At 34.8% G+C, this 14,242-nt stretch overlaps 1 protein-coding gene across 10 annotated transcripts in view; it reads right to left on the bottom strand.

Moving 5' to 3' along the window:
• HEPH (hephaestin) overlaps window positions 1-14,242 on the bottom strand; it is a 104,548-nt gene that overhangs the window by 77,580 nt on the left and 12,726 nt on the right. For all 10 annotated transcript variants that reach the window (XM_066357323.1, XM_066357320.1, XM_066357318.1 and 7 more), the window contains 6 exons: window positions 13,861-14,073; window positions 13,099-13,281; window positions 11,884-12,138; window positions 9,558-9,726; window positions 8,204-8,340; window positions 2,570-2,701 (listed from right to left, as the gene is read on the bottom strand). In XM_066357323.1, the coding sequence (XP_066213420.1) occupies window positions 2,570-2,701; window positions 8,204-8,340; window positions 9,558-9,726; window positions 11,884-12,138; window positions 13,099-13,281; window positions 13,861-14,073 (1,089 nt within the window). The remainder of the gene's footprint in view (window positions 1-2,569; window positions 2,702-8,203; window positions 8,341-9,557; window positions 9,727-11,883; window positions 12,139-13,098; window positions 13,282-13,860; window positions 14,074-14,242) is intronic.

Genomic DNA, 14,242 nt, shown 5'->3' on the forward strand with positions numbered 1-14,242 from the left:
AAAAATTAAATATAGAACTATCTTACAGCAATTCCACTTCTGGGCATTTATCCAAAGAAATTCAAAACATTAATTCAAAAATATATCAATATATATGAACCTGTATGTTCATAGTAGCATTACTTACAATAACCAAGATATTGAAGCAACCTAGGTGCTCATGAGTAGAGAATTTGATAAAGAAGATGTGGTATATATATTCAATGGAATATGAATTGACTATAAAAAATTAAATCTTCTCATTTGCAACAACATTGCTAGAGCTAAAGGGTATTATGCTAAATTAAGTCATACAGAAATACAAATACCATATAGCTCACATATCTGAGGTATCTAAATAAAAAATAATAATCAAACAAAGCAGGAACAGATACATAGATATAGAGAACAACTCATGGTTGCCAGATGGGAGGGCATTGGGGGGGACTGGGTGAAAAAGATAAAAGGATTAAAAAGTAGTTACAAAATAGTTGTTAAAATGTGAAGTACAGCATAAGCAATATAGTCAATAATATTGTAATAACTATGTACTGTGTCAGGTAGTACTGAACTTATTAGGGGATTACATCACAAATTATTGATATATAAATGTATAATCATCATGCTGTACACCTGAAACTAACATAAAATAATACTGAACATCAACTGCAACTGGAAAAAAACAACAACATTAAAACTGTCATTTCTTAAATGGATACATGTCATGGTCAAGCAATGCACAGAAATTTTATCTTAAATTTCCAAACCTATTCGTAATCAAAAAAGGTACAAAAGTATCTTGATAACTTTTTTCTGGTCAATTTTTCAATATTTTACAAATTAAAATAGTTCAGATAGCACTTACCCCTCTCATCCACTTATTAAAAGGGTAAATGCGAATAGCCTTTTCAGGGGAAAAAAAGATTAGTAAATAGTATGAAAAGCCTTAAAAAATTCATGCTCATAAAAACTGTAAGATATGTATAAATTTTAAAAAGAATGTGCAACTTAATGCAAATCAAAACAACCATGAGTTTTGTTGTTGTTTACTTACAAGACTGAAATTTTGCTAAAGGTTAAAATGGCTGCTCTGTGTGGGAAAAGATGTTAGAAAATGGGTCCTCCCTCCCAACTGCTGTTATAGAATTCAAAATAGATGGGAGTACAAATTTTTCCAGAAAACAATTTATATATATGTACAAAATATTATGTACAAAATATTTTAATGTGTGTTTCATGAGACATAGCAATTCTACATCAAAAATATATATTCTCAAGAAATAATTATGTAAGTGTGCAAAGAAACATACACAAGGATATTTGTAGTATAACCTATAATAGGATGGTATAATTTAGAATGGTATTAACTTATCTTTTTTTATTCATTCATTGTTCCAAATTTTTTAAATTTTCAAACATACAGAAAAATGTAAAGGTTAGTGCAACAATCATCCTATCACCTGGAGTTGATTCTTAACATTTTGCATTCTTTAATACATCTACATTTATGTGTATGTCTATCTACATACACATACATTACACACACAATTTCTGTTTACTTTTGTTAAATCCTTTGGAAATAAAAAGTAAGTATCATAGTATTTTATTTACAAATAATCAGGGAGCATCTCCTGTAACAGTACAATAATATTATCACACCTAAAAATACCCTAATATCCCTAATATCATCTAATATTCAGTCTATAACAAAAATTTTACAATTACCTCCAAAAGGACCCTTAAGTCCACTTTTTTATAAACAGGATCAAAAAAGATTTGTATGTTGCCCATGGTGTTGTCTCTTTAATGTTTTCCCTATGGCATTGACTTCTTAAAGGGACTAGATCAGTTGCCATGTAGGATATTTTTATAGTCTAGATTTGTCTGTGACTTTTCCATTTATAATTTTATTATTTTGGGTTTGCAATTAGCTTGTGTTAATATTATTTCTAGAGAAAACAGAAATAAATTACCTAATAATCTCACTTCTAGAATTCTCTTCTGAAATAGGAATTCAAAACTTATGTGTGTATTAATTTAATGCATTCAATGAGTTAAAGTATTCTAAAATAATTTTAAAATTACATGTATAAACAAAGGAGGGTAATGTAAATAAATTATGGCAAATCCACATGACAGAGCATAATATGTCATTAAAATATTTATAACATTACTATGAATTGGACAGTTGACAAAATATAATGATAACTGAGAATAGTATGATACAAAATTGTGCAAACCACATGATCACAAATCTATAAATACATACATATTATAAGCACAGAAAAATATTTAAAGATATTTCAAAACATATTGACAATTTTTCTATGAATTATTTTATCAATTTCATAAATTTTTACATTTTTACAAAATTCCATAATAGGTATGTTATTTTTATAATGAAAAAATATTTAAAACATGTCTGTTATTGATTCCAGCTCTGCCTTGTTATAAAATCATAAATTCATTCAATAATATCCACATAGCTATTAATTCTGCCTCCTTCTTCTTTTACTCCTTATTTATCTTTCCTCTAAAGCTACCCACTATTGCCTGTAGCCCTTATTATTTGGAGACCCTGTCTGCTCACCCTCATTGTATACAGTTCCCTCGTAGTCTTTCTCATAAAACACTCCATGAGGCTGTATGCTGAATGGCTGAGATGCACGGTTATAGAAGATCACCTCGATGGTTTCACCCACCTCAGCCCGTATCACTGGCCCTGTTAAATGGGAAGAAGAAGCAATGAAAATGAAAACAGGAATGACAGGGAGGATAGAAACAGAAGAAAGGGGGAAAAGGAATGAGAAAAGAAGATAAAGAGAAGTCTCTCCTAAGTATATTCAAATTTATACCTATAAAAAACACATTAAAATCCATTATCTTACTTTGATCTTCAAATATCATTCTAAGGTATACAAGGCAAGGGATATCTTCATCTTACAGATTAGGAAACTACAGCTCAGACAGGTGGAATTGACCTCAAATTTAAATTGCTGATTAAGAATAGAGACAAGGTCTAAAACTAGGGCTTTCTCTCACTTCACTGTCAGGTCCTATCGCATTTCCCCTGCCTCTATTGTTCCAGTTCTCACAGTTGAGTATCCTTGTAAGACCCATTTAAATATATAAGCTTGCTTTAATTCTAATTAAATGTTGAGCATCACAGATCCAGAACAAATATTTCAAAAATTTATATGAAACCAAAAAGAACACAAATAGCCTCAGCAACCTTGAAAATGAAGAATAAAGTGGGAGGTATAACACACTTCCTGATATCAAGTTATACTACAAGGCCATTGTACTCAAAACAGCTTGGTACTGGCATAAGAATGGGCATACAGATCAATGGAACAGAACAGAGAATCCAGAAAAAAACCCACACCTTTATGGTCAATTGATATTTGACAAAGGAATAAAGACAATTTCTTTAATAAATGGTGTTGAGAAAATTGGGCAGGTGCACGCAGAAAAATAAAAATAGTCCACCAACTTACACCATTCACAAAAATAAACTCAAAATTAATAAAATACTTAAATGTAAGGCGCAAAACCATAAACATCTTGGAAGAAAACATAGGCAGTAAACTCTGTGATATCTCTTGTAGCAATATTTTTGCTGATTTATCTCCATGGACAAGTGAAATAAAGGACAAAATCAACAAATGGGGCTATATCAAACTAAAAAGCTTTTGCACAACAAAAGACATCATTAACAAAATAAAAAGACAACACACACAATGGGAGAACATATTTGCCAATACTTCTGATAAGGGGTCAATAACCAAAATTTATAAAGAACTTCTAAAACTCAACACCAGGAACCTAAACAATCCAATTTAAAAAATGGGCAAAAAAACTGAATAGACACTTTCCAAAGAGGACATACAGATGGCCAATAAGCATATGAGAAAATGTTCAACATCACTAATCATCAGAGAAATGCAAATTAAAACCACAATGAGATATCACCTCACACTTGTCAGAATGGTGCTCATTAGCAAAACAGCACACAATAAGTGGTGACGAAGGTGTGGAGAAAAGGGCACCTCCTGCACTACTGGTGGGAATGCAGACTTGTGCAACCACTGTGGAGAACTGTATGGGGTTTCCTCAAAAAATTCAAAGCAGAACTGCCTTTTGACCCAGCTATCCCACTTTTAGGAATATATCCTAAGAAGAGCAAATCACTGATTCAAAAGAAGATATGCATTCCCATGCTTATTGCAGCATTGTTTACAACAGCCAAGATCTGGAAACAGCCTGAGTGTCCATCAGTGGATGAATGGATTAAAAAGCAGTGGTACATATACAGAATGGAATATTATGTGGCCATGAAAAAGAAGGAAATCTTATATTTTGCTACAGCACAGATGGGCCTGGAGATTATTATGCTAAGTGAAATAAGCCAGGCAGAGGAAAAAAAATCATATCATCTCACTTATATGTGGAATCTCATGAACAAAGTGAACTGAGGAATGGAATAGAGGTAGAGACGTGGTAACAGGGAGCAAAGGGACAGCTGTCAGAGGGAAGGGGGATGATGGGAGGGATCAGAGAAGGTGAAGAAATTAGTAAAATTATATATACATAACACATAAATATGGATAACAGGACAGCAAATCCCAGAGGAAAGGGGGGAGGGAGTTAAGGGGAAGGGGCAAAAGAGGTATAATAGGGGACAAGGGGGTGGGGATGAGGGTGTTATATTGAGTTGAGACACTTGAATCCATGTAAACACAATAAATTAAAATTAATAAAAGTTAAAAGAAATAAAAAAGGGAATTCTTAACATAATACATATATAAAAAAGCCACAACAAATACCATAATCAATGGTTAAAGACTGAAAGCTTTTTTTCTGGGATAAGGAACAAAGCAAGGTTGCTTACTTTTACCACTTATCTTCAACATATTACTGATAATTCTAGCCAAAGTGATTAGTCAAGAAAAAAAATAAAATAAATTCAAACTGTAAAAGAAAAAGTAAAATTATCTCTGTTACAGATTATATGATCTTATATGTAGAAAACCCTAGAAAGTACACAAAAAACATTTGTTCAAACTAATAAGCAAATTAATCAAAGAGCAAGATAAAAGTCAACACATTAAAGTCAATTGCATTTTTGCCCCAGATGGGCAGAGCATCACCCCCTGGTGGGCATGCTGGGTGGATCCTGGTCGGGCACATGTGGGAGTCTGTCAGACTGCCTCCCCGTTTCCAACTTCAGAAAAATACGAAAAAAACAAACAAACAAAAGTCAATTGCATTTTTATATACTAACAATGAACAATCTAAAATGAAATTACAAAAAATAATTTCAGATATAATGCATCAAAAAGGATAAAATACTTAAAACTATTTTAACTGAAGATGTAAAATACTTGTGCAATAAAAACTATAAAACATTGCTGAAATAAATTAAATATGACATAACTAAATGTAAACATTTCCCATGTTTATAGATTGGAAGACTTAATGTGTTAAAATGTCAATACTACCTGAAAAAAATTTACAGACTCAATGAAATCCTTGTCAAGTCCTCAGTGATAATTTTGCAAAAATCGGAAAAACATTGCTAAAATTCATATAGAATCTCAAGGCATCCCAAATAGCCAAAATACTCTTAAAAACAAAAAACACAACTAGAAGACTCACACTTTCTCATTTTAAAACTCACCACCCCCCAATATGTATATATACACACATAACACATAGACACAATCAGCAGTGTGGTGATAGCCAGAGGTAAAGCAGGGGATGAGGAAGAAAGAAGGAGATGGGTAAAGGAGGGTAAGGCTAATGAGGACAGAAAGAGATGTTTTTAAGGGTGAAGGGCACACCATGCTGTAGGCAAATGGTGGTTTGTTGAGTTATGCCCTTGAAACTTGTATGGTTCTACAAACCAGTGTCATTACAATAAATTAAATTTAAAAAAAACTTACTACAAATCTACAGCAATAAAAAGTGTGGTACTGGCATAAGGATAGACATATAGATTAATGAAATACATTAAAGAACCCAAAAATAAACCTATACATATATGGGACAGTCTTTTAAACAAATAGTGCAGGGAGGCATGCAAGTTGCCTTAATGTTCTGCAAAAATAAGGTACAATGGAAACATTTTTTAAAATGGTACAGGAAGAACTGGTTTCTATAGCAAAATGATGATGTTGGATCCTTAGTACCATATACAAAAATCAATTCAAAATAAATCAAAGACCTAAATATACCACCTAAACTAATACAACTCTTATAAGAAAACAAGAAAAAATCTTCAAAACATTGAATTTGGTAATAATTTCTTGGATATCACACCAAAGGCATAGGTAGCAAAATACAAAAAACATATATTGGACTTCATAAAATTTTAAATGTGTATTGAAAGACACAATCAACAGAGTAAAAAGGCAACCCACAGAATGAGAAAATATTTATAAATCATATATCTGATCTGGAATTACTATCCAAAATATAAGATAATGCCTAAAACTCAACAACCAAAATGTAAACAACCCAATTAAAGATGGGCAGATGACTTGAGTAAACATTTATCCAAACAATATATACAAATGGCCAATAAGCACATGGAAAGATTATAAACATCACTGATCATTAGAGAGATGCTATAATGAGATACCTCCTCACGCCCATTAGGATAGCGACTATAAAAGAAAAGAAAAGAAAAAAAAAGTGCTGCTGAGGGTGTGAAGAAAACAGCACCCTCATGCACCGTTGTGGTAATTTAGAATGATACAACCTCTGTGAAAAACAGTATAGTGGTCTCAAAAATTAAAAATAGAATTACCATGTGATTTAACAACTACATTCTGTGTATACCCCCCAAAATGAAATCATGTCTCAAAGACATATTTGCAAACCCATATTCATAGCAGCATTATTTCCAAGAACTAAAATGTAGATGCAACCAAAGTCCTCATTGATGAGTGAATGGATAAATAAAATGTAGCATATATATATATAATAGAATATTAGTCTGCCTTAATAAAAGAAGGAAATTTTGTAGGATACTACAACATAATTGAAATTTGAGGGCATTATGCTAAGTGAATAAGCCAGTTAAGAAGACAAATTTTGTATAATTCCACTTATATGAGATACTTAGAATAATCAACATAGACACAGAAAGTAGAATGATGGTTCCTAGGGCCTGGGGGAGGGGAGGATGAGTAATTATTGTTTATTGGGTATTGAATTTTAGTTTTACAAGATGAAAAGAGTTCATATAGATGGTGGTGATTGTTGCACAACATTATGAATGCACTTAACACCAATAAACTGTATACTTAAAATGATTACTATGATAAATTTTATTTTGTGCTTTTTCACCACACTAAAACATTGAAGAATAAAGAAGACCTAGGATCCATACTGAACAGAAACTAATGAGAGCTTCTTAATTCTCATTGCCCATCCTCTTTTGCAAGGTACATTTCTGGTCTATATCTCTCCTTATTTATCTGATATAAACCCTACTAGCCATATTCAGATCTCCTGGAATTAACTGGCACACATCCAACTCCAAAATGCAGTTCATTATTTTCATTTCCAAAGTTTTCTCCCATCTGATCTCTTTTATTCTCTTGTTCCATTAAGTGACTAAACCACATCTAATATTGTTATACTGTTTCAATGCTGTGCTTTAGGCCTTCTGGATACTTTATCCAAGCCAGGCTCTAGGCTTTGTTTTGCATCCCTCACCATAGCAAGCATGTCTACACGTCATATCAAGTTGTTCTGGTCCTCATATTGCCAGGAACCTAGACCATCTTACTACTTTATATATAGTCCTTCAGAAATATACATACAGAAACATTTTTAAAAATGTGATCTGTACAACAGTATTACTAGAAGGTGTTCATTGAAAACAAAGGTCTGTAGTAAATTATAAGACATGCTACATACTCTTTTCCCATATTGGAGATTCATGATAAACAAAAATAAACCCCAAGTTCTGAGAAGCCTTGCAGCAAAGAACATTATCTGACTCTGTTTTACTGGACTATGTTTAACTCAGTAGTTTGTAAGTACATTCAGAACTATAACCCTTTTGCACAAAACACTCATCTGCTAGTAATCACTTTTAGTGATGCTGGTCTAGAGTATGTATGTCCCTGAGATGCCCCCAGGTTCCAGTTTTTAAGTCCTCCCCAGTTCTGTGGTTCAAGTCAATTAATTTCATAATTTAAGTATTCCTCACCCAGGATTCCAAGATGCTCATCTTCCTCCAGCTGTACCTTTTCTTGGAATGTTTGATCTTGGAAGGCTTCATATCGGACTTTCCAGTAAGTGCCCCCAATTCGGCTGGAGGATTTCTGGAAGAATTTATCTGAGCCACTGTCATATAAGAAGAACAATGTCACATGATTTAATTATGTATCAAAGATTCCCATATCACCCTTGGTTTCATCAAGTTATGTATTTTTATGATTAGGAAAGACCTCAGAGATCATCCAAGTTAGCTTCAATCCAGTGAAGGTGACACCACTAACAAATAATATTCAGCCTTTGTTTCAACCTTTCTAAGATCAGGGAAGTCATTTTCAGAGAATGCAATCCCTCTTACTGTTGAATAGAATTAATGATTAGGGTTATTTTTAGAGTAGGCTGAAATCTTCTTGCTTGTAACTTCCAGACACTAGCACCTGCCCTCCTGAGTTACATAGACTTACATCTGTCCTTAAACATCTTTAGGTACTCAATATTATTTCTTCTCTTAATAAAGAATATCCTTAATTCCAAAATGAAAAGCTACCAACTTAGGAAATCCTGTTAAATATTCTAGAAGTCATGCTCAGACTCAGTGCCTACTTTCTTATGTTTCCTGCAGATTCAGCCCATTATTATTACTATTGCTATTGCTGGAAGAATAAACATGACAGGTGCCTTAGAATATTCCTTCAAACTCCTTTTTTTTCCTTCAAACTCTTCTAGTCATCTACCAAGTGCCTCATCTGTGAAAGACCTGGAATTACTGATAAGCCAATGAGTAGGAATAATTTAAGGCCTAGCAACTAAGTAGGAAATTAACCTACTCTACCGTGCCCAGTATGAGTCATGGATGAAGCAGTATATTTGGATAAATTCCTCCAAAATGATGATTATGGAATGGTCACAAGGCAGATTTTTTTCCCCTTCTCCCTACATTTCTCAGAGTGCTTCTCAGAGTCCTGCTTAAATCCCTCCTTCAAACTATGAAAAATAAAGAAAGGTGCAAGGAGGTACATAATGGATAAAATAAATAAGAGCTGGAAATTTTTCAACCAAGCTGGTCACACCAGGCTTCCTTTTCTGAATGTAGTTTGGGATTAGAGCAGTAACAAACTCAGTGTTAGGACATTTTACTAAGGATATGCCATAACCTTAAAAAGTATTTGTAGCTCCCCAAGAGTAAGTTGTCCAAGGGGGCCAAAATAACTTAATTAAAAGTTGTGTCATGTAACGAGTCAGACAGTGATTGTGATCCCCAAGTGAAAGCGAGAGACTTCTGAGAAGGATAATAGGTTTTGCGAGCTGAAACCCAGAGTAGGGAGAGGAATCTCTCTGCCCCTTACCTGCCTGGCTCCCTCAAATTCTTCCCAGTACTCCCATCATGACCTGTTGGGCCATAGTCCCATTGAATCTCATGGGCTTGTATGAAGTACTGCCGGACTTTCCCTGTTAGTAGGTTCATGTGAGATGACGTTGAGCAAGATGTGACCTTGTAGAGTGCTTGCATGCCATCTGGAAGAAGAACATTATGGCTGGCCCCATTTCAACCAACAGGTCTTTTACTCAGATAAACTACCTTTCTCCTTCTTCTAAAGTTTTCCCCTCCTACACCTAGGCTATTTACCCCTAGCTCCAAATGAACCATTTTCTCTCACTTTTTAAGAGCTTGGCTGGAAGAGAAGGAACACAGGTGGGAATTCAAATACTCTATCTGCTCACCCCCACTGATTCATTTACCAGATGTTCCTTCCTTTGCAAAAGGCTTACATTGTACAAACATCACAGTGCTTGAATACCTTCAGTCTTCAAGCACTGAATAAGGTATTCAGTCCAAGCCTTATTGCTCTGTAGGACCTTAGGCAAATCAATTCCTAGATCTAAAGTTTAACCCCTGTTTTGTAAATGAGGAGAATAGGAAATGTGCCACACTAAGCTGGTGGGAGCATCAGATTAAATGAAAAAAAAAAAAAGAGGAGTAATTTATAAAAAGGGAATCTCCCCAAATAATGGAACTTCTTCTATACATAGAGATGAAGCTTCAGATTTAGTACTGTCATGAAAATGTAGATTCTAAGTAGTGTATCCAAAGTGTGAAAAATATTACATTGAGGTATAGTGGTAATTGATTATATTGCCTTATATTTGCTTGGCATCTTATAGCAGTCATTCATATCATTATTTCATTTGAATCTCACAGCATCCCAAGGAGAATTTAAATTTTAGATAAAAATCTGAGTTAGGAAAAAAGATGAGGAAAGGATATTCATTTTATTGAATAAGTATACATAGGCCAGGTCCTGTGTCAAGTTCCTTATAATACGTTATCTCTTCCAATCTTCATAACCACCATCTGAAACAGACTTTTAGCATCACCTTTTGTAGTTGAAAAGAACTAAGGCTCAGAAAGGTTAAGTAATTTTCCCAAGATAACACAGCTAGTCAGAAGTGGAGCTGAGACTTAAGCTCCTATTTCTTAACTGCAGATTTGAGTGCTTGTTTTTTTCTCTTATATTCACTACCTTGGTATCAACATTCTCCTGTTCTTTAAGATTCAAAATCACAATACCTCTTTAAAACCTCATTACAACTTTATGAAGTAGGACTCATTATTGAAATAATCATATGAGGAAACAGGTTCAGAAAAGTGATATGATTTACCAAAACTAACTAAGCAACTGGTGGAACAAGATTTAAATCCAAGTTTGTCTGGCTCTAAGACCCCTTATTGTTTTATAGTTGGGCTGTATTCTTAGTCTTCACCCAGGCATCTAGAGGATTGATGGCAGATCCTGGATAATGGAGCATAGGTAACTGACCACAATTAAGACAAACCTACCACCCCAGACTCATTATCCTACTAGTTTATAACTCTTTGCCTATTCAAATCCATTTTCATATACTTATATATCACTTTCCTAACATCCATTCAATTTACCATATATCAAATAATTTTAGAAAGTGAGAGCTGAAAGGAATCTTAGAGACTATTTAGACCAAATTTCCCATTTTATAAATGTGGCAAATGAAGCCTAAAAATGGGAAAGTACTTTTCTGAAGTTATTACAATGAACTTTTCATAGAGCAGAAAGAACAACTGAAACCGTCTAATTACTTATCCAGTACTCTTTCCATTGCCTCATATGTTCCTCCTCTCCTTTGATGCTCATCAGTGCACTGTACCATTACTTCAACCATTTTTCTTGTGAAAACCAAACCTCCTACCTCTATTCCTGTTGGGTCCCAGCTAGAGTATCACCACTTGCCCACAATACTCCATGATCTCCTGCAAAAGCTTATACTTTTTAAACTAATCTCTCCTTTATTGACTCTTCAATCAGCTGCAATTACCTCCAAATATTAATTCCTTAGAACTCTGAGAAAAAGATAAACAGTTTAAAACTCCACTTATCCGTCCTTATACCATTTTTTTACGTTACAAATGAAGAAAGTGAAACCCAGAGAGATGTGCCTGAGATCAACCTGCAAGTTAATGTCTAAGCCAGGAAAAAATGTGGGTCTCCAGAATTCTAGTATAGTGTTTAATCATTTACTCCTAGCTGTCTCACTTAAAAAACCTATCTTATAGTTCCAGACCAGAAGCCCAGACTCCTGACAACCATATTGCCACCACCCTCTCATACCTCAAGGTTCAAAGATGATAGATCTTACCTCTCAAGTGATTATTTACTTGACAGCTAATTAACCAGATACCAACTTTCTGGGGCACCATCTCAGCAGTCACAAAGGTGGCTGGAAAGATGTGAGCCACATCAGTGCGGTGGCCTCGGATGGTCAGCATTTGTCCATGGAAAAAAGCTGTGTGGACATCTATTTCATTGCCCATACCAAACAAGTGCCAGGTCACACGCTTCTGTGCACACATGTTCAGCTCTGGTAAGTTCCCAAATACAAAGCCATTGATTGCTGAAAAATAAAATCCAAAGAAAATATCAGAGTTAATGAATGACAGCTCAATGGAGAAAGACTTACTATCAGGCAGTAATAATAAGTAACACTGTGCTCATAAAAAGTATAATTTTATTTAAATCTCACAAAAAACCTTAGGAAATAGGCAGATATCAATGACTAATTCAAAAAATGAGAAAACAAAGGCTCAGAGAGGTAAAGGTACTTTCTCCCAAGACCATAGAGATATTAAGTGGTAGAATGTATTTTATTTTGTAAGCTACTCTTTCTTTCCAGGCCAATTTTCTTCTAAAATGTTTATAGGACACTGTATTTATTATAAACAAATTATATAAAATCTGAAATAAATTTGAGCTCTCTAAGCCATCACTTATATTTTCTTTCTGAGTATTCACTTTGGGACAATCTGACACCAAAAGCAAGTAAGCCACACCCTTAATTAAGCAAAAGCAAAGGTAAGTTGCTTCTCTTTCTCAAAATCACTTTTCTGCCCATACCTCAGAGCTTTTGTGCTTTTAGTTAATTTTAAGCTTAATTAAAATGCTGGATACCCTTATAGGTAACCATTTCTCTTCACAAAGTGAGTAATTCTTCCAACTTACATCCTATTCAGAACAAATAAATGTTAATTAATTATATCAACAAACAATCCTCACCAAAGTGTCTAAACATAGTATATGAGCTTGGAGTCAACACCTGGGGCTATTCAATGTTGAAGAGGCATGCTACTTAATGATAAGAACACAGTCTGCAGTCAGAAAGATCAGGATTGGAATTTTAGCTGTACCATTTATCTGCTGTGTGTTTCTCAGATTTCTTATAGAATTTCTACTACTCCTGGTCCTTCTAAGGATTAGAAAGGACCAGGTATATGAAAGCACCCACCAAATACTAGGCCTAGAGGAGACCCTTCATCAGTGTTTACTGTCACAGTGTGGTCACGGCCTCCCAGCTTACCATGCATCCTATTACTCTCTTGAAAGGCTTCATCTTCTTTGTCCACTGAGGCTGGGTCTGAGCAGTAAGTGGCAATGTTCTCATCGATATGCCAGCTAAGATTCTCATCTACAGCACTGAAGAGCAAGAAGAAATAATTGTCCACATCTTGCCGCCGAGGAGGAGTGTTCCCATCCAGGGTTCCTAGTACAAGTAAGAAAGATGCTTTTTAGAACCTCTATCCTTAGTAACAGTAAACTGCAAGGGGTATCTATAAGAAAGGAATAGGAATGAGAACCTTAAGAATCTGTCAGCAACACAAAAGCAGATGGAGACTTCTTCTCCCAGGGCCTTAAATTGACTACACTGTGGCAACACCCAGGTCTTCAGGCCTGACTATAACTTAAACATACCCTGTTTTCTACTATTCTACAATCCTCCCCAAATTTTGATGACTACACTTTCAATCCTATCTAAACTTAAACTCTTAACATATACCTTACTTTTATGTGACCTGACTCTCATCATTAGTAATTCAAATTTTTAAGTGTTTAGAAAAATATTTAAAAAGTTGAAAATATTTTGTTGTTGTTGTTAAGAAGGTAATAAAATAAAAAAAGAAATAGTGAAAATGGAGTTTGCATTGTTTATTTCTGCTGATAAGCAATGGTTCTGAAGTAACACTCCTCAGGCTGCTGCTTAATATGTAGGTGGTTCAACTATATCATTGCTTCCCAAAGATATCCCAAACTGCATCTCATAGCTCACTCTTGGGGCCTATACCTCGTCTGCAGGTGATAAGAGGCCCAATAAGGCCAGTTGCAATATCTCGTGGAGCATCTACATGAGAATGGTAGATCCAGGTGAGGCATGCTGGGTCAGCATCAGTGGGTGCATGGCTTTCTGGAATGGTCCAGTTGTAGATATGGCTGCCCCCTGGAGGAACACAGTCATCAGCTTTCAGCTGACCAGAGGAACCATCTGGGTACAGGGAGCCTAGAAAATGAAATTGTATATGTTCAGTCCCCGGGTGAGCAGGAAAGAACTGGAAGATAGAGAAACAAAGAAAAGGCTGACATATGAGACACCTAGCTCCAGTGTTGCAGAAAAGGTCAAGTTCTAAGATCCAGTTTGGTGTTCCTCACAACCAAAGGAGGGCACAGAT

Source organism: Saccopteryx leptura, chromosome X, assembly GCF_036850995.1.
Source record: "Saccopteryx leptura isolate mSacLep1 chromosome X, mSacLep1_pri_phased_curated, whole genome shotgun sequence".
NCBI lineage: Eukaryota > Metazoa > Chordata > Mammalia > Chiroptera > Emballonuridae > Saccopteryx > Saccopteryx leptura.